Source organism: Cyprinodon tularosa, unplaced genomic scaffold (assembly GCF_016077235.1).
Source record: "Cyprinodon tularosa strain WSP-4 unplaced genomic scaffold, ASM1607723v1 ctg172, whole genome shotgun sequence".
Classification (NCBI taxonomy): domain Eukaryota; kingdom Metazoa; phylum Chordata; class Actinopteri; order Cyprinodontiformes; family Cyprinodontidae; genus Cyprinodon; species Cyprinodon tularosa.
The window spans coordinates 233,934-253,021 of NW_024038551.1; the positions used below are offsets into that span (position 1 = coordinate 233,934).

At 38.7% G+C, this 19,088-nt stretch overlaps 1 protein-coding gene across 7 annotated transcripts in view; it reads right to left on the reverse strand.

Moving 5' to 3' along the window:
• The window catches only part of LOC119781177 (rap1 GTPase-activating protein 2-like), a 49,085-nt gene that overhangs the window by 23,032 nt on the left and 6,965 nt on the right, over positions 1–19,088 (reverse strand). For 4 of the 7 annotated variants that reach the window (XM_038281571.1, XM_038281568.1, XM_038281566.1 and 1 more), the window contains exon 2: positions 9,739–9,774. In XM_038281571.1, the coding sequence (XP_038137499.1) occupies positions 9,739–9,774 (36 nt within the window). Of the gene's footprint in view, positions 1–2,835; positions 2,991–9,738; positions 9,775–19,088 lie in introns of those variants that run through there. The other 3 variants (XM_038281573.1, XM_038281572.1, XM_038281569.1) reach the window with 1 other exon arrangement.

The window sequence follows — 19,088 nt, forward strand, 5'->3', positions numbered from 1 at the left end:
GGAAGAAGAAGAAGAGTCTTTGTTTGCCCACAAAGCAAACTGCCCACGACGGCCGACTGAAAATCAAAGATGTTTGATTTTCTCCAGACCTCACGGTTCCTGAGGGAGGTGGTCGTGAGAGGCTGATTGCCCTCGTTACCCCCTGTACACTACACGACTCATGATCAGGCTGAAAGTCGGACCAATTGCAAAATTCTTGAAATAACGAAAAGTCCAAAATGAATCGCACAGTGTAAGCCCGGCTTTAGATAATCAAGTCCAACGACCTCATTGAAATCAGCAAGTTTTGAAGGTAAAGTCCGGTCAGCAAGGAATAACCAATGGATCATTATTTATACCTAAACTTATACATTCGCGGTGATTTAATGAATTTAGCAATAATCCGTAAAAAAACGTAAACTTATAATTCTCATTGCAATCACTAATTCTGGGAGCGGCCATTTTTGCTCAAATATAGTAACACCTCACTCCTGACATCTTCTGGTAGTGACGTCACAGTGCGGTAAGCCTAGCGCCATTCTCCCCGCTCTACAAGCAAAATCAATGGGAACTAATAGACACATCTGCAATCAACAACTATTATTGAAGATTTCCAAAGGACTTCACCATTGAAATTCAACAGAGCTATAGTTAAACAGACAATGCCCATGTGTATGGCAGCTGGATGTTGGAATACATCGGGTAAAAGTGAAAAACTATTTGTTATTTCACCTTTCCCATTCCTGATCCTCCACAGAGGGAGGATTTGCCATCAAACTTCTGGTCAGAGAAAAAACACGTAATATGTAGCCAACATTTGGAAGAAGAATGTTTTCAAGATGACTTGGATAATAGCACGTTGTGACAAACACCAGATACAGCACTGGGACTTGATCAACAGCCGATACCGCACTGTGACGTCACAATCCAGTAGGTGGCAGTAGTGTTCTTGGACAAACATGGATGCCTCCAGTAAAGCACATTCAAATGACAATTACTATTAATTAAAAACACTGATCATTTATTGAACAGTATGGAATAATTTTATATTTAAAGTACTTTCAGAAGTTTGAATTCTGAATATGACCGGACTTTTCCTTTAAACTGATGAAGGGAATTAATAATGGAAATGGAAGAATTCAAGTTTTCACCGTTAACAAGCTTACTGTATCTGTTCAAGTAAAAAGTCAAATTGAATCAATGCTGGAAAACCTTAATCTGTTCAGGAAGAACAAACAGTGAGGACAGAGAAACAGAACAAAGACCCTAAGACTGCAAACCGGATGGTATTGGAGGTACTGGAAGGTTTGGGATGTTTAAATCTAAGACCTCCTGTTGTTTCTGTCTGTGGAGCAGCAGCAGCCGTCTCATCTCCACGCAGTAGCATCAGAAACAAAAAAAAGTGATGAAAAAAGAAGGATCTACAGGGACGTCTGGCTGTGAGGTACCTGCGGCGATGCCTAATGACTCTGACAGTTTACAGCATCTCCGAGAACATGCAGACATTAAAAGGAAAACACCTGCTTTCTGTCAGAGCCCTCAGGATCCTTCACCTGCTGCTGCACATGGATGTGTGAATAACAAGCCTCTGATCAGATGATGCAATCCTCGAATCAGGCGGGAACATGGAGGGCAGAGACCGCTTAGAACCAGAGCTGGGAGCCAACGGGGAACCATGGCAGGATGTTTTTCCACCCTGCATCATGTCACACAGACGTCTGATTGGAGAACGTTGCAGCGTTCCCTGAACGCTCCCAGATTTGGTTCAGAGTGCCCGGTTTCTGGAGCCATTAGATCCTCCATGAGACTTTCTCCATGATTCTCCAATCTGAGGTCAGCCAGGCTGCTGCAGGGAAGATACTGACCACTCAAAACTACTCAGTGAGACAGCAGCCATTATAAGTTGTTTAATTCCCACTAGTAGAGATGATCTAATAAAAACAACAACAGACGTCTGGACCTGAACGCACGTTGCAGCAGGAGGCGTTGATGGAGCCATTTTCACAGACATGGAGCGGCCAGAGCAGATGGCAGCACAGCCTCTCACTGTCAGCCTGTAGCTGTTGTTTTTAGAACAGCTACTAACAGGGCTGGTGTGATGCACCCGGTGGCCACAGGGGGCGCAATGGATCCCTTCAGTAAGGAAGGTTTTTATCCTTCTGAGCAGAAGTGAGTAACTGAGAGTGGATCTATTTCTGCCTCCCTGCAGGTTTGTCTGCAACCTTCACTCCTTTATTGCTGGTTTTTGTTTTAGGTGTGAGAGAAAACAAATGAATCCCTGTTACTAGAAAAAAGGAAAATGTTGTAAACAACAGCGGGAAGAAAACAGGACGCTGCTGCTTCTAAACACCCCCCTCCCCCCCACACACACGCACACTGATGTCCTCAGTTAAATTTTTGTCCCACAGCCCTAAAGCTGAAACATAACATGAAACGACCTCTGACCTCCATCATCCCCATCATCATCAGCTGCAAAGAGAAAAACACAGATTTCTACACTTTCATGTGTAAATTAATCTTTTCTTTTATTTCAGCAAAGGTTTTGATCTAATTTGGGATTTTCTAAATTTATTCTTTCCTTTCCTTTCAGTTGTGAACACGTTGCTCTGCAGAGATCTTCTCCCTCACACTGCTGCCTCTGTTTACCTTTGGACACACACACACACACACACACAGACAAACACACAGATTTACTCTCCGCCGTCGGCTCATGGTGGTCAGAGGACATGTCCACACATAAACACACTGCAGGTCTTCCTCTCTGCTAATGGATCTATAACCTGATGCTCTCCTCTGGGGAAAACATCATAAACACAATGACAGCAATATCAACAAAGGAGGAGATGTCAGACTCACCACTGGTCGTGTGGCATCGTAGTGTTGCCGTCGGTAACTGAGCATCTTACTGAGCTCTAACAGAGAGGCACTGCTCCTCCTCCTCCTCCTCCTCCTCTCTGCTGTTATGTCATACAGCAGGATTACGGAGCCTTAATCACTTAGAGGAAGGCAGATGGAGAAAAATGGAAAGCTGTCGAGAGTGATGAAGGAGAGGAGGAGGAGCAGGAGGAGGATGCTCCGCTCACTAATTAATGTCCTTGTCTTACTTCCTACCCTGATTTGATTAATTTATTAATTATCTTTTAACAGTTATTATCAATTTAAGTCTTGTTCATTTATTTGTTTATTTTTAAATGTATTAGCTTGTCATTGACTTGATTTAGTCAATTAATTCATTAATTACTTTAATGAAGTTTATGCTTTTATATGTTTAATTAATTTGCCCTTTTAAATTTGATGACTTCATTATCTTTTAACTGGTATTAACTGATTAACTTTTTTAATTTAGTCTTTAACTCTAAGATAAATGTTATAATAAATAACTGAAACAATCTTTTATTATTACAAAAAATAAGCAGATATTAATCTTTGGCGGTTAAGAGAAAAATAATCCGAGCAAACTGGTGCAAAATTGAAAAAAATAAAATTTTCATTTTTTCAGGTGATGTTTATATAGAAAAGTCAACTGATGAAATGTATTTATTGATTCTTGTTTACCTTGTAAGGGATGCAATGATGAGTAATCAGATATTTCAGACCAAACAGTTGTTTGGTTTCGGCAGGACAATGGTTTAACATATAAATAGATATACATATGTTATGTTCAAACATATATATGTTTGAAATTTTTGAAGCTTTTTTGGCCGTAATGAAAACTCAAACCACAAATGCACGCTGAGGCCACGTTCCCCCAGCTGCTCTTTCAAACATGTGAACCTTCATAAACTATGCAGGTCAGGAAGTAAGATGAAGTTTAGTGCCTTGCCCAGAGGCAGAAATCAATAAACCGATCAAGTTCTGCAGAGTTCTGCTGATAACTGCGTTATTTGATTTGCGGTTCTAATACGGCTGAAAGATTTAGCCCAAAAAATTTGAATTGCAATATTTTTCAACCAATATTAAGATTTTTTTTCTGCACTAACAGCAAACATGGAGCTGTTTCCTTTCAATGTTTCTGTTTTTGCTTTGTCCAGAGTCTATTTTCGAGAACTTTACTGTTAATGTTGTGTGGAGAAGTTTTTACTTCTGCTCTAATGCGTGGATCTACTTGTTGTAACTCAAGCCCACACCCAAACCGAACCCTGAGCACTAACCCTAAGTTCGCATGTTCTCACCGAGGTACATTAAGGGCCATCGCAAACCACGTAGTGAAAAGGGCGAGTCAAATGTTCAGCCCTTAAATAGCGAGTCTGCATCAGTGCAAATCGGTAGCAGGTGTAACAGCGGCCTGATGACAGGGGAAACACGTGCATTTAAAAGTTCCACTGGTTTGCTGCATCTTCATAACACTGTCGTATACATTTGTTTTAAGAAAGGGGCAAATGGGAGATTTTATGTCACCCTGAGCCACAGACCTACAGTCACTGTGTTGCCTTAGCAACAACTGCCTTCTTTTTCCCTGGGGAGAGAGGCCGCCCTATTCTCGTTTAACCCACCCCGCACACCACCACACACACACACACACACACACACACACACACACACACACACACACACACACACACACACACACACACACACACACACACACACCTTTATTTAAGGTTCCTTCCACACATGCGAGTGAGACTTCATTGGAAGTGACACTACGTAGTTAAGTTTTAGTGTTTAGGTAGTGGCAGAGATGGTAAGTAACGAAGTACAAATACTTTGTTACTGTACTCAAGTATATTTTTCTGATATTTTTACTTTACTACTTATTTTTATGGCGACTTTTTACTTCTACTCCTTACATTTTTACACAAATATCTGTACTTTCTACTCCTTACATTTTAAAAAATTGGCTCATTACTTTAGTTTTGAATCATTTCAATGGAGTTACTGTTATTATTTTTCACGTCATCAATACCAAATTCAATCTAATTGGATGGGAATCTACGTTGCATTTGACGCACCGCTACAAGATGAATCGACAGATTCGGCGGTATTCATTTGCGGCAAATCATTGCAGCTTGGTGGCAGTGGCGTTAGCATAGTAGCATGGACGACAAGATGATTGAAAATGAACACAACGGAGATCTAGTCCTATTGGAAGACATCCATTTAAAATGTAGGCAACGGCATGAAAAAAGTGGTTTCTACTTTTACTTTTATACTTTAGGTAAATTTACAAGCCTGTACTTTGTTACTTTTACTTGAGTAAAGAAGTTTAATCAGTACTTCCACTTTTACCAGAGTATTTTTTAACACAAGTATCTGTACTTTTACTCAAGTATGGAAAGTGAGTACTTTTGCCATCTCTGGGGAGCGGTTTGAGATTCAGCCTCTCTCTGTCTTCTGTGTGAAAGAAAAAATCCACTTTGAGTGTGTTGCTGCCACTTTAAGTTCAGGAGTGAGAACGTGAATGTCTTATTCCGGTTAAATGAAACATGACCAAACTGAGTGACTCCAAAATTTGAAGATTTTTTTAGTTAAATTATAATTATATTCAATTGCAACGATTTGCCTGACTATAGTTTCTGAGCAAAGGAGACCAAACATCACCCTAATTCAGCATTCCCATGCTCTAGCATGGTGGTGGCAGCATCATGACGGGTGGAGCTAAACTTACAGTCTGAGATTGAGCTGGAGGTCCATCTTCCAGAAGAACCAGGCACAACCAGGCACTCAGCTAACATTTGTAGGAATGATCAACTTTAAGACAGCGAGTCCCTGAACTTTATAGAACAACTGGGAGCAAATAGATCATCTAAATCTGAGGACATTTTGGACCCATAAGAACTGGGATTTTATTTTTAAACCTGGACTTTCAGAAAACGTTAGGTATTAGAGATATTTAAGTTAACAAGTATTTTGAATTTCCTTTTTTCTCTGTTTATAACAAAAACTGTTTAGTATGAATCTGTTTGGATAAATCTGCTGAACTGTTTTTTTTCCCTCTAAAATATAAATCTATGAATTTTTGTAACCTTTTATTTTTTGTTGTTGTTATTCAAGAGATGTCTTAATTAATTTGTTTGCTCTGTAACTGTTTCCTTTTCGTTGCAAATATTTACACATGGTTATTTTTTTCCTTCACAGCTTTGTTTCTCTAATTCTAAATAATTCTAACCCAACATTCTAATTGAGTATTTCTCATTAAAAAAACAAAACAAAATCTTTAAGAATTTTTAAATCCATTAATCATTTTTTTCTTCAGGGTCACATAAAAATGTCAAATAAACTAGTGGGAGCTTGTGGCCCTGAATCCTCTGTTATTCCGCTTTTTATTAATTAAATCTATGATAATTATGTTTCATTAAAGATTAAAATGAAGATCTGGACTCTAAGCAGCCCTTCTTTATGCTCTTTTTGGTTCTGGTAAGGAAAAGGCAAGACTGATAATTTGGAGATTTAATATCTTAAAGATCCAAACCATTACTGGGCCAAAATAGCTCACACCTGGTTCTGGTTCAGAATCTGCCTGATTGACATTTAATAAAATGTGATTCAGAGGAGAAACAGCTGCAGGGAGGCGAGCTGGATGTGGTGTTAGCAGACAGTGACCTTCCCAGCAGACGTGTCACATGTCCTCTTTGCTATCAAAGCTCCACATGAAGCATAACTGCAAGTTCAGAGTCCAGAGGGGGTCAGAAATGCTCTGCTTCACGACTTCTCCCCCTCTAATAAGGATGTTTTTATTATATGTATCAGAGATTTTTCATAACTGCAGCATCACTTTGAGAATTCATTGTGCAACAAAAAGAAAATAATGTCAAAAAGGCAGCAGCAAAATAATCAGACGACAAGCTGAAAATAAAACAGATAAAAAGAACTATTGGCTTAAGCCATGAGGTCAAATCTACGGAGCCCCTCTGATGACATGGTCAAAAAAAATGTTTAATTGTGGCCACGAAATAGCATTTTGTGCGCACGTTAAACTTATTGCGTGGCCACGAAGTAGTATTTCGCGGCCACGCAATAAGTTTAACGTGCGCACGAAATACTATTTCGTGGCCACGCAATAAGTTTAACGTGCGCACGAAATACTTATTAATAATATCAATAAATCCGCCCCTGTTTTCAGGCTTATGTTAACTGTAATGACTTATCTTGGACAGGCTGCTATGTAAACGGGCCTTTAGTCCTTCGTTTAGCTATGCTGCGGTTGTTTACACTACGCCTTTTCCACCTAAAAGCGTCTTAGCAACAAATGTCACGTGACTGGCGGAGACCGACTGGGTAAGCAAATCGAGCGCGCCTTAGACCTTAGAGAAGGCACGCTCGATTTGCTTACCCAGTTGTCCAGGAATGATATTAATATTATTAATAAGTATTTCGTGCGCACGTTATACTTATTGCGTGGCCACGAAATACTACTTCGTGCGCACAAAATACTACTTCGTGGCCACAATTAAAAATTTGTTTTGACCATGTCATCAGAGGGGCTCCGTACAAATCAGACAGCGACCTTACTGAGAAACTGGGAGGCTCTGGGTTCACACATTTAGGCTCTGCATTGTCTGAAACCAGAGGACAGGAAATGAGCAGGTTCAAACAGACACTGGGCCCAGTTCTGAATAACCTGCCAACATCACCCTTTTTGAGCCGCACAACCATGAGATTAATAATTGAATGGACGGAATATTGAACATTGGTTGGACCAGGATGTAGGATTGGTAAAAAGTGCTTACAGATTGTAAACTGGCACTCACTACCAGAGGAGAAGAGTTAAAGGACATTCTGGGCCCCCTGAGATCCGATATTATGCTTTCAAACCCCCACAGTCGGCTCAGAACAAGCTATCTGCACATTCCTCTGAGTTTTGAAGGTGAGGCCTGGACAGCTTTTACAAATACAACCGCTGTCCGTCTCCTGGCTAGACTATCATCCATTGACATCCTAAGCTTTTGCTGACCATTTGACGCATCTCAACTTTCTCACTACAGAGATCAAGATATGTAGGCCTACCAGGTCTGGCAGTGACAGGAAAAGTGTTAGAGCTAATAAGTGATCCCATGCTAGGGTGGCCAAGATGTTTGGCTCTAGGCCCGACAGTCTGGATTTTCATTGCATTGTCCAGCGTGCGGCGCCGCATCCAGCCCATTTTTGCTGATGCAGCCCAATAACCAACAATATAATGTTAAAATATGCATCGACTACTTGGTCTAACAGATGATTGGCTAAGAGGGGGGCCGTGTCAGATAAATATCTGCTTGACATTGGTTAAAAAAGTAAAGACGCTTTGCTTCTCATCCTGAAAGCTTTTTCAATTCAAAATATCAGGAATAGCGTTGACTTCAAGGTTTTATACAGCAGCTCAACAAAGCCTTGTTTTGTTTTGAAAACTTGCTAATTGGAACAGACCAAGGGGTCCAAATGACACTTTCTTATATACACCTTAGTAATTTATTGATATGATGCCTTATGGTCCTCCTTTTTGGTGATCACATGCTACCCTATCGCATGCCAATACCAATGCCAGTCAATCCAGACACTAACTGTAACACCTGTAACACTCAGTAAGGGCTTAAACTTAAATTTTACATGAAGATTTATGTGTTTTCTGAGCCAATCTTTACATTTGACCGCTAAAGTGAAATGGGTTCCCTCTTGTCTGTTCCCCATTACCTTGTTTGTCTGAACATAGCTTTATTCCAATTTGCTTTATTCCAAATTTTTTTTAAGATAATCTCTGGTTCTCAATCCTACTGATAATGGTTTTCAAACATTTTCATTTGCCTTTTTAAAAAAAAATCTTATTACATATGTGTGCAAAGTTAAATGTTTGACCAAGATTTGACCTTAAATCTCAATTATATCTGTTGTCCTAGCACACAGCCAGCTGGGTTCAAAAACAACAGTCAGAAATGTATTTGATTATATATTAAATAACATTACCACATTCAAGTGTACAAACACCTTTATGCATATATGGATGATGGATTGATGGGTTGATGAATGATGCCTCGATGGATGATGGACGTGTTAGGAATCCATGGATGATGCATGGATCGATGTATAGTTGTATAGAGGATGGATGGGTGGGTGGGTGGATGACGGTTGGATTGATGGATGGATGGATGAGTGGATGGATGATGGATGGATGATGCATGGATGGATGGATGGATGAGTGGATGGATTAGTGGATGGATGGATGAGTGGATGGATGATGGATGGATGAGTGGATGGATGATGGATGGATGATGCATGGATGGATGGATGGATGGATGAGTGGATGGATGATGGATGGATGATGCATGGATGGATGGATGGATGGATGAGTGGATGGATGATGGATGGATGATGCATGGATGGATGGATGGATGAGTGGATGGATGAGTGGATGGATGATGGATGGATGATGCATGGATGGATGTATAGATGTATAGATAATGGATGGATGATGGATGGATGATGAACCTTTTCTCAGAATGGGGGGAGATTGTTGGGACACATATGTAGCAGTAAACCCAGACTGTCAACCCAGAGTTGCAGAGTCTTCCAGGGTCAATCTTAAAGTAAATGACAAAATCCAAGGACCAAGAACATAAAGGGACCCTCAAACAGAGCCTTGGGGAATGCCGGATAAAAAGGTGAGTGGATGTGACTGTCTTCTATGCCAGCGTCAGTAATATGAGAACGGAACCAAAAGTAACATGTGTGCAGAGCTAATGACTGTTGTCCAGGCACCAGGAGATGTTTATTGTCATGTCTTCTTTTTGAGAAAATGCATTTCTGCTGCTTTGCCATAAGTTGCTCTCCACTGCAGGAAGTACTCACCGGGCTCTAAGGGAGCTGACTGTAGACTTATCAATCCTGCAGAGAGACAGAGAGAGAACATGATGTTAATGGATGCTGCTCTCCACTGGTTCTGATAACAGGCAGAAGAGAACAGAACATCACTGAGGAGCAGTAGGGGATTTACAGCTGCGCTCTTTATTAACCTTAGTAACCTGGAAGGGTGTGATGGAGGAAGGTGTGATCTCAGCGCTTCATAGCAATAAAAACACGTTTATTAAAGCGCTGCCGCTACCATACATCACACATGTGCTTCTGAACTGAAGGAGGAAGACATCATAAAGCACAAGGAAATGAAATGAGCGATGTGGATCCTCCAGTGACCGGCTTGATCAGGAAAAAACCTCAGTGTTCCACCAGTATGTCAGCTATCATTTAACACATAGGAGGAAGTCCTCAATATTTACAGCTGCATGTTCTGAACCAAATGATATAAAAAGTAATATAAGGAGTCATAAAAGGCCTTTGTATTATAATTCATTTATGTAATATAAATCCCTTTATTTGCCCCACAAAAAGGGGAAATTAATTCTCTACTGCTCCTACTGCTCCCAGTAGGCTGCCATTGTGCGGCACCCATGGAGCAGTGTGGGGTTAAAGGTCTCGCTCAGGGACCCAGATTGGAGGCTGTGGGGGTGGAACGGGGTTCTTGCAACCTTCTCAGAGCGTACTGCTCTAACCACTAGGCCAACACTAGTGCATTTATGACCAATCCTAACCCCAAACATTACCAGTATAATCCTAAATGTAAACTTAAAGCACGACTCATCCCTGAAACGCCCATTGTTTGCAAATAAATTTGAATTTGAATCATCCCTCAATTTCACTGAGTGTAGAAATAAAGAACTGTGCAGTGCTTTCTGCCTGGTTCCCTGTTGGAGTTGAACTGAGCGAGAAATGGGTGACTGAGCTATTTTAAGCATAAATAGAACAATAAAGCCAGCTATTCATAGAATTGGTTCACTGTGTTTTCTTTAGATCTATTTATCTAGATCTATCATGGATCAGAGTTTAAATATTTATTAGTTTTCAGTCTACAGACTGCAAATTTAGCCTCTTGCTTGTAAACCGCACTTTGCTTTTCATCAACTGACCTTCTTCATGAACGATCTGCTCTGCCCCAGACTGACATGGAGTCGGTAAAAATTGAACAGTTGCGTATATTAGAGAAGCAGTCAGCGCCAGTGCAACTGGAGTGCTTCTGAGCTCCTGGAACCTGTATGACTGGAGTTTCTGCGATCAGCTGCAAAGGCTGCAAAGTAGCGACTCTAACCAAGAATTCCAACATTTAAATATTGAGATAGAAACAGCAGATTTTTGAATAATGAAATAGGGTGCAGACGTTCGACTCGCTCTTTCTCAGTGCCCTTGGTTTAAACACTTAATAGTCAGGTTAAACACTTCACCAGAAGCCCTATTGATGGGAATCAGAGGACCAGCCGCCACCTGTCTGCCTGTGTGCCTCTCGGCAGCTTTATAACCCCAAAAGAGGCCTGCTTTTGTGTCTAAAGCCGTCTGTTTGGTGCCCTCCTGAGGTTTAACCCTTGATCCCTTGCATAGCCCTTACAAATGGAGTCGCCCCCCCTTCCTCAGTGAGGTCTAGAAGCACAAGATCTATATCCATCTATAGCCATTCAGCAAAGATACTGCTACGTGGCGGTACATCTTATTTTGGCATTTGACCAATTAGATGAGCCCTTCAATTATTTATTACCTACTGTAAATTAAGTTGGAAAAAAAAAGTTAACAAGTTAAGAAAAAAAAGGTAAAAAGCTAAATAAAAGTAAAAAAATTTAAGTTTAAAAGTTAATAAGCCTAGTTAACAATTATTTTTAGGTTTATAAACTAAAAAATGTAAGTAACTGTATCAGCATTAATGCCTCTAAGGTTATGTTGTACCAAACAAAACAAAAAAAAACTGAGTTTTTTTTCCCCAAGAATGTCTTATAGAAGCACTTTTGTTATTTATCTTAATATGTTCGGGCAAGTTGCATGTATTTCACTGAGTGCCCTATAAAGGGTTAACAGGTCTACAGCATCTGATCCAAATCAGTATTGGCTCTACAGTTATAGTGATGTCAAGCAGAAAACCTGACATTAGCTCTAGTTGTGGGTTAAAACATACTTTGTCTCTGTTGGATTGAGTCTAAGTTTAGCGGCTGGCTACCTCAGGTGGTGAGTCACCTGACTTGCACACAGGAGGCGAATTCCCACTGGGAGGGATGAGCTGCCAGTGTGGGTCCTTAGGCACGATCCTTGATGCTAATGCCTACGTCATTGTAACATTGTGTATACTTTGTAAGTCGCTTCGGATAAAAGCATCTGCTAAATACCCAAACATAAACATAACAGTGGCGGCTGGCCAATAGAGGGCGCTAGGGTACCGACCCACCAGCCCAATGACCTTGATTAAAAACAGATAAAAATTTTTCGAAATATATTTATATATATTTTTTCTATCTGCAAGATAAATATTTAATCTTTAATGAAGACTAAAGCATCATTCATTCATTTTTCATCAGATTGGTGACATATTTCCATCCTAGGGAGCAAAAATGTTTGCTCTTGGTTTCTCGTTAAAAGTTCTAGATGGGCAGTAGCTCCTCTGCAATTAAAAGGTGTAGGAGAACTCAGGGTGCAGCTCTGGTGCACCTTGAGGTGACAGAAACTGTCCTCACAGTTGTTATGCGGGTGATTGACAGGCCAGGTTGTGGGAGGGAAGAAAACTTACAAAGAGAAGCTGGAGGTGAACATTTTTGGACCTGATCAGCCGAACAACAAAATTAATCAGCGGTCCAAAAGACATTTGGAGACGGTACACTCTGTTTTTTCCTGGTTTAGCTACCAGGCTTGGTAAACTGCATGCAGCGAGGCTAAGGCTTTATTCTGCTGTCTTGACTGCCTGCCCATTTTTTCAAACATCAGGATCTGAACCAGCATGGATAAAGACAAACAGGACTGATTTAAAGCACTTTTATACTTTTTTTTTAGAAAAGCCAAAGAAGAATGAACAATCTGGGATTTACATGGAAAATAATAGAATATAGTGTATTTTTTCTAGATGTTTGTTAATTTGCATAGCTGCTTTTAACTAAACACATTCTCTGAAACAAATAGTTTTTATATATCAAAAAGTATAAAGCTGACTAATAGCTTCTCCATTATTAAACTGGAACATTATTTTTTAGGTTTGTGACACAATACTGGACCATGCAAAACACAGATTTATCTTCACAAAGCCTCAGAAGGGCAACATTTATATACAAAAAGTAAACATGTACATGAAATTATGTTTTGTTTTAGATTAAGTTTTCTTTTTTTTTTCCATTTTTTTGTTGTTGTTGGTACTCATATAAATATACTGGTGTGAAAACTCAGTATACGTTTCATTGGTTGTTGGTATACGTCTATTTTCAATTTAAAGCCCCCCTGGAGAAAACTCCAAAATGCTATCACCAACCAATAGCCATCTGTCCCTCCTCTTTGGTCGGGTTCTTCAGGCATCTTGGTTGCATCAATGGCCTCAGGAACCTCTAGAGCCAGTGATTCAAACCGATTTGACTCCGGCTGCTGGCCTCCTCCACAGAACCATCTGTCTCTGGTGAAGGCGGTGGAAAGAAACCCAACAGCTCCATGACAAAACTATCAATCCAGCAGTAAATCAGGACCAGCCTTCATCCTCCTTCCTTGGTCCTTCAGGCAGCTCGGTGTAACAGGATCACTTTACTTGACCTACATTGGGAGTTAACAGGTGATGCTGTAATTATATTTGCTCACAGCTGAATGTCTCAAAAGACCCACTTGTAAATGTTCACATTAGCTTTTATTATCCTTTCCTTCCCGGTTTTCTAATCCAGAGGCATTAGTCTGCAAGACTTATCAGAACAGACATTTAGGAAATATGATCTTCTGAAGTTTAGTTTTCCGTTTTTCACTCCACATGTAGAGCTTTATCTGAGCTGAGTCCACGTTTCTGATCAAATTTAAAGGAGAAGCATTGCTGCAGGAGGCAGCAGCATCTAATGGTGGGGCAGGGGGTTTAATATAAGATGTACCCTTGTCTGCCCTCTGGCTCCTCCTGCATTATTAAAGACATCAACTCTTTTAGTCTAAACTCTGGGATGAAGGAGGGATGACAAGGAAACTGGAAAAACAAGGTTAATTGGAGGAGCTGAAGATTATAGGAGGGACACGAAGGAAGGAAAGGAGGCAATGAGGATTTAGAGAAGGACTGAGCAAAGTGAAGATGATAAAATGAGGAAATGACCAAGACGAAACAGAAGGAGGGGAGAAGAAAGAAGGTCAGTGGAGCTAAAAAAAATGTCTCACACTGAAAAGGAATCTGCAGACTCTGTTGAGTATTCATCTCACACAGATTCAGTGAGAGCTGCTTTAAATTCATCCCTTCCCTTCCTCCTATCCAGTCATCCACAACCCGACAAAAAACATGTCAGCCTGACGTGACACAAGAAACGGCAGAACAGAGTGAGCTACATTGCAACAGGAGGAGGTGACACGCAGCTACAGGGCAACGGGGGAAACGAAAAAGAGCATTAAGAAACTCAAACATGCTGTTAATGTTGGAGAGAGCACCTCAGTCTGTATATCAGGGCCCCCGCCTCCATGGGGCCCTAAACAAACACCTGCTGATAACCTATTGTTCCCTCATCAGTTTGTGTTACTACTAATAAAATAATCTAGTATGCAGTTTATTTGTTTGGTTTAGAATTTATTGGCTCCAAAAGAATAACTTTGATAAATAAAAGTAGTAAAGAGACAGACATGATTAAATTAAACAAAAAGATCAAGCCGGTTCTTAATGGAGATAAAAAGTTACATGAATGCAGGTAGAAAATGAACTAATTTTGAGTTAAATTTTTTTAAACTATAAATGACCTTTACCCAAACACATGATTGTTATGCTTTACTGTTTTATTAAGTATTCCAATTCAGGGCTTTTTGTTGCCACAAGCCTGTTTTTAACCTGCCAAACTTTTTTTAAGCTTACAGGTGAGTAACCAGAAAACGCTTTAGAATGGTTCTTCAACTTGTACAGAATACAAATTAAAGTGATTTAGGCTTGATTTAATTTATGAATAGACCACTGGTTGATAAAGTACTTAACAGTTTAACTTGAGTGAAAGTATTGATAATTATGGTAAAATCTTACTTAAAATGCACTGGGTCAAACATCTACTCAAGTTACAGTTTGAAGTACTCACTTTTGAAAATATTTCAGTTTTAAAAAATGCAAATAAAATTTTGTGACATCGCTACATTTCTTTCTAATTTTAAAGAACTGTGTAACTTTTAGAAATCACCTCATGTTCTGGAAAAAATATGGATAAAAATAGTAGAAAAAGAGTTGGCTGAATTAAAAATATGTTTTGGCAATATGTTGTCATTAAATGGAGGAAAAGCTAAAAAAAATAAGAAAAAGTAAACTAAAACTAAATTCATGGTTTTCTCTGGTAATTGGATCTATGATAATGTAGAGCTATGCATAAATTGAGTACATGAGACAAAATTTTTAGGGATTATTATAGACAATAAACTTAGTGAGAAGCATCACATAGAATATATCAGAAATAAAGTTGCAAAAGATATTGAAATATTGTTTAAAATAAAAGATTTAATAAATGTTAAAGGCTTGCATAAAAAGATCAGGAAAAAATCTAATACAAAGTGAATCCAGTAGAACTTTTTATTGCCTACCAGGAATGGGTGACAATAGTTGAATAAACTTATGGCTCTCAAAATGGTATCGGTGCCCAATTTGTTGGTACTCGCCGATACAGATACCACCATTTTAGGGCAGTATCGGGGCGCCGTCCAATACTGGTATCGGTATCGGTACAACACTAATAAAAACAGGCTAGGTAAGAATAAGCTTTGCTTCAGCCTATTCTTTTTTTTGGTAAATTTGGGGGGTTTCTTTATAGTTGTTTTTTGTTGTTATAATTTTTATTTTTATTTTGATGTTTCCTGTGTTTAATGTGGATAATTTACTAAAATAAAGTGATTCATTAGTATACACACCTGTTTGATTTTGATAAACATAAACTTCGCTGTAAATCATCCACAAATCACACACAGGTAGTTCTTTTTCTTGATTGAAATTGATATTGAGGAAACAATTTGCAACCAAAATAGAATTTTTATTAGAGAGTGGTGTGTAATGGAATAGGTTCTGAAAAGATTTATCAGATGTTAATGCTGATTTTTTTTTAGAATATTTAAATAAACATAAACTTGGATATAATTAAATATTCAAACCCATACTTCAGCCCTTAAATTAAACTAATCCAGGTCACCTTGTTTTAATTTATTCCACTATCCCAAACTTCCAAAAAGAAATAGAAATATTTATCACATATAATAAATGTATAGTTTAATCATTAATCTTTCAGGCAAACTTTTTCAATTTGATTATTATTAATAAGGCCATTGTATAGAAGAAGAACCACATTTAGCAAGATTGACGCTCAATAATACTCGCTGAAAATGTATTAAATGGCCCACTTACCCAACAGTTACCAAAGTTTAAAGAAGAATAATTCAATAAAAACAAATTGCCTGTAATTCATGTTTCTATCTTCTGTTATAGTATGTATTGGTTATCGTGATTAATTACATTTCAAATTTTAAATTGGGACATAGATTCTACATTGACCATCTAAGTGGATGCTTTTGATTTTTAAATATGCATTGCTGTAAAGCGAAAATCGTCACATCTAGTTTAGATAGCTAATTCTCCTAAACCAAAGCAATGAAAACATAAAAACTATTAACAAATTATATTATGAAATGTCTGAATACTTTTTTTTTTTATAAAATGACTTTATTTTCATCTTCTCCCTTCTAGCAAAGAGATACTTTTCCAGTTTGGAGATTGAGAATCTGCTGACTTCGAGCTGAACAGCAGAATTAAAGCACCAATAAATCCAAGCAGTTGAAATAAATCACAAGAGCTGTAAAACATCTTTCTGCAACATTGCAGAAGTGAAAATAAAATAAGAAATAAAAAGAAAAATCATTAGATCTGAAAACAGCCAAAAACTACTGATAAAGGCAAGAGGCGGAACATGTGATGTAAATTTAATATGAGTTCACCATCAACCAACAGGACAACATTCTGCTAAATGTCCTTTTAATTCACGCACTCCTGTGCTGCACATCTCCAGACCATGTCTGTCATCCCTTCATCCATTCTCCATCTCTCTGACATAAACATCAAAATTTTAATGGTGAAACTCTGATGAATTCAGACCCAAACATCCACATTTAGTGTAATAACAAAGCCAAGGAGCTGCCATGGAGGGAAATGAATGAAAGTCTGACTGTTAGAAGAGCTTTGCTGATATTTTAACCATTTTTTGTTCCAGGTGTTATTTCAATAGTAGCTTGATCTCACAGAGAATCACTGACTATTTTTTCTTTTAATGAAATAACAGCAAATTAAACCAGAGTCCCCTGAAAATCAACATGCCGGCTGCAGGTGTAGTGACCCATAGTTCTGTAATCAGCCAATTAATATGTAATTTGTAATTGCAGAGCTGCATAATATATAATGATGTAACCTAATAAAAAGGAAAATATTTTTAAGTAACAACAAACCTGGTGATTCAGTGAAAAACTAGGTTTGGATAACAGCTGACTGATTGAACAAGACTCCTACGTCCGTCTGGAACATTCGGAAAATTTGTTTCCAAATGCAAAGAAAACCCAAGAGAAGATTAGAAAAAGGAGAAAAATTGGCACTAGGACATTTTCTCCTACATCAATCGTACAAACAATTTAGGAATTAATTTGTTTGAACAGATGTTTGCATGAGGCCGATTGATTTTGCAGGATTCTCTCTCAGATTCACATAGAGACAGTAGACATTTACTTGCATTGTTTATTTGATTCTAAAGCAATCCCTCACACCAAGCATGCAGTGAGAGTGTAAAGAAAAAAATCGATTTTAACAGAAAGAAAGAGAAGCACACAAACATAGAAGCACTGATCTATAAATACGTTCCGTGGTAGAATGGTTTTCAAAGAAAGAGTTAAGCAGATGAGCTCTGAGCTTGTTTTTTTATGCTAAAAGAAATAAAAACAGCACAGTCAGTCACAGTAAAAGCCTAGAGCATAGCTATGTTGAGAAAAGCAAAAAGGACTAAACAATGAAAACAGTTCCAGGTCTATCATCTATACTAAAAGGTGTTGATGGCAGCAACCCGGCTGACATTCCTCTGCAGGATAATTTTAGAGCTAAACAAGAACAAATGAGATAAAGCTATTATACAAAGTTACAAAAAGAAAAGGTTTTGTTACTTTGCAATTTGGCTAAGGGAAAGTTAGGGTTAAATGTTCAAATAGTTGTAATTATTAACTGGCTTTGGAGTAATCAGTAAGTCAAACTGAAAGATTGTGGCTACTCCTCTTCGCCTAGAACTTCAGGGTATGTGGAAATTTACATAAGTAGAGGGAGTTGCCTCATTTAGGCTAACATAATACTCTTGCTTCAGCCAAGTTTCTGTAAGACAACATAAATAAAACTTATCACAAATCATTGTTCAATAACCTTTTCGAAGAGAAGAGTCTTATATTTTATTAACTATATTAAATTATTTCAACTTTTTTATAAATTGCACTCATTAATTTTAATAAGATTGTTAAGATTTAATCCTGTAGGATTTTTTCCTAATGTATTTGATTTTGGCTGTGTGTAAGGTACTGAGTAGATGGGTAATGGGTGGGTAGCGGTAGAGAAGTTGCACACAGGTGTGTTTAACTATGACTCTGCTTCCTGGTCTGCACCCTGGCATGTTGGGGTTTTGAAGGAAGAACCAAAGTGGGATGGATGCCAGCTTTCCGAATCAGACCAGCTTTTCGCAAAAGTTGGCCAATTATCAATGTAGCCGATTCTCAGGACACCACCTAGACAATGAGCAGTTGAATGATGACATGCGGCTAAACTTGTCATCACTGGTCAGATCAGGGAGGGAGTCAGAGAAAAATTACAGAGTCCAAAATTGTTTTGGCAAGCATCCAGTGGGAAGCAACTCTCATTTTAGTAACCTGCGATGGGCGTAATGTGACATAATTCATTTCTGACAGCATGAATAACTATCTTACTAAACTTAACCTTATCCTTACCCAGCAGCTTCAGTTAGGATTTGATGTCCATTCTGGCCCCCAGCAAGTATTTGGCTATGGCCCCTGGTGTCTCTAAGGCCATGTTTCTCACTATAAAAATTGCCAGGGTCGGCTTCTCAGCTGATGTGTTGCTGAACGGGGAAATAAATGTTAGAAACATGGATGGGTTGGAGACTAGCGGGGAAAAT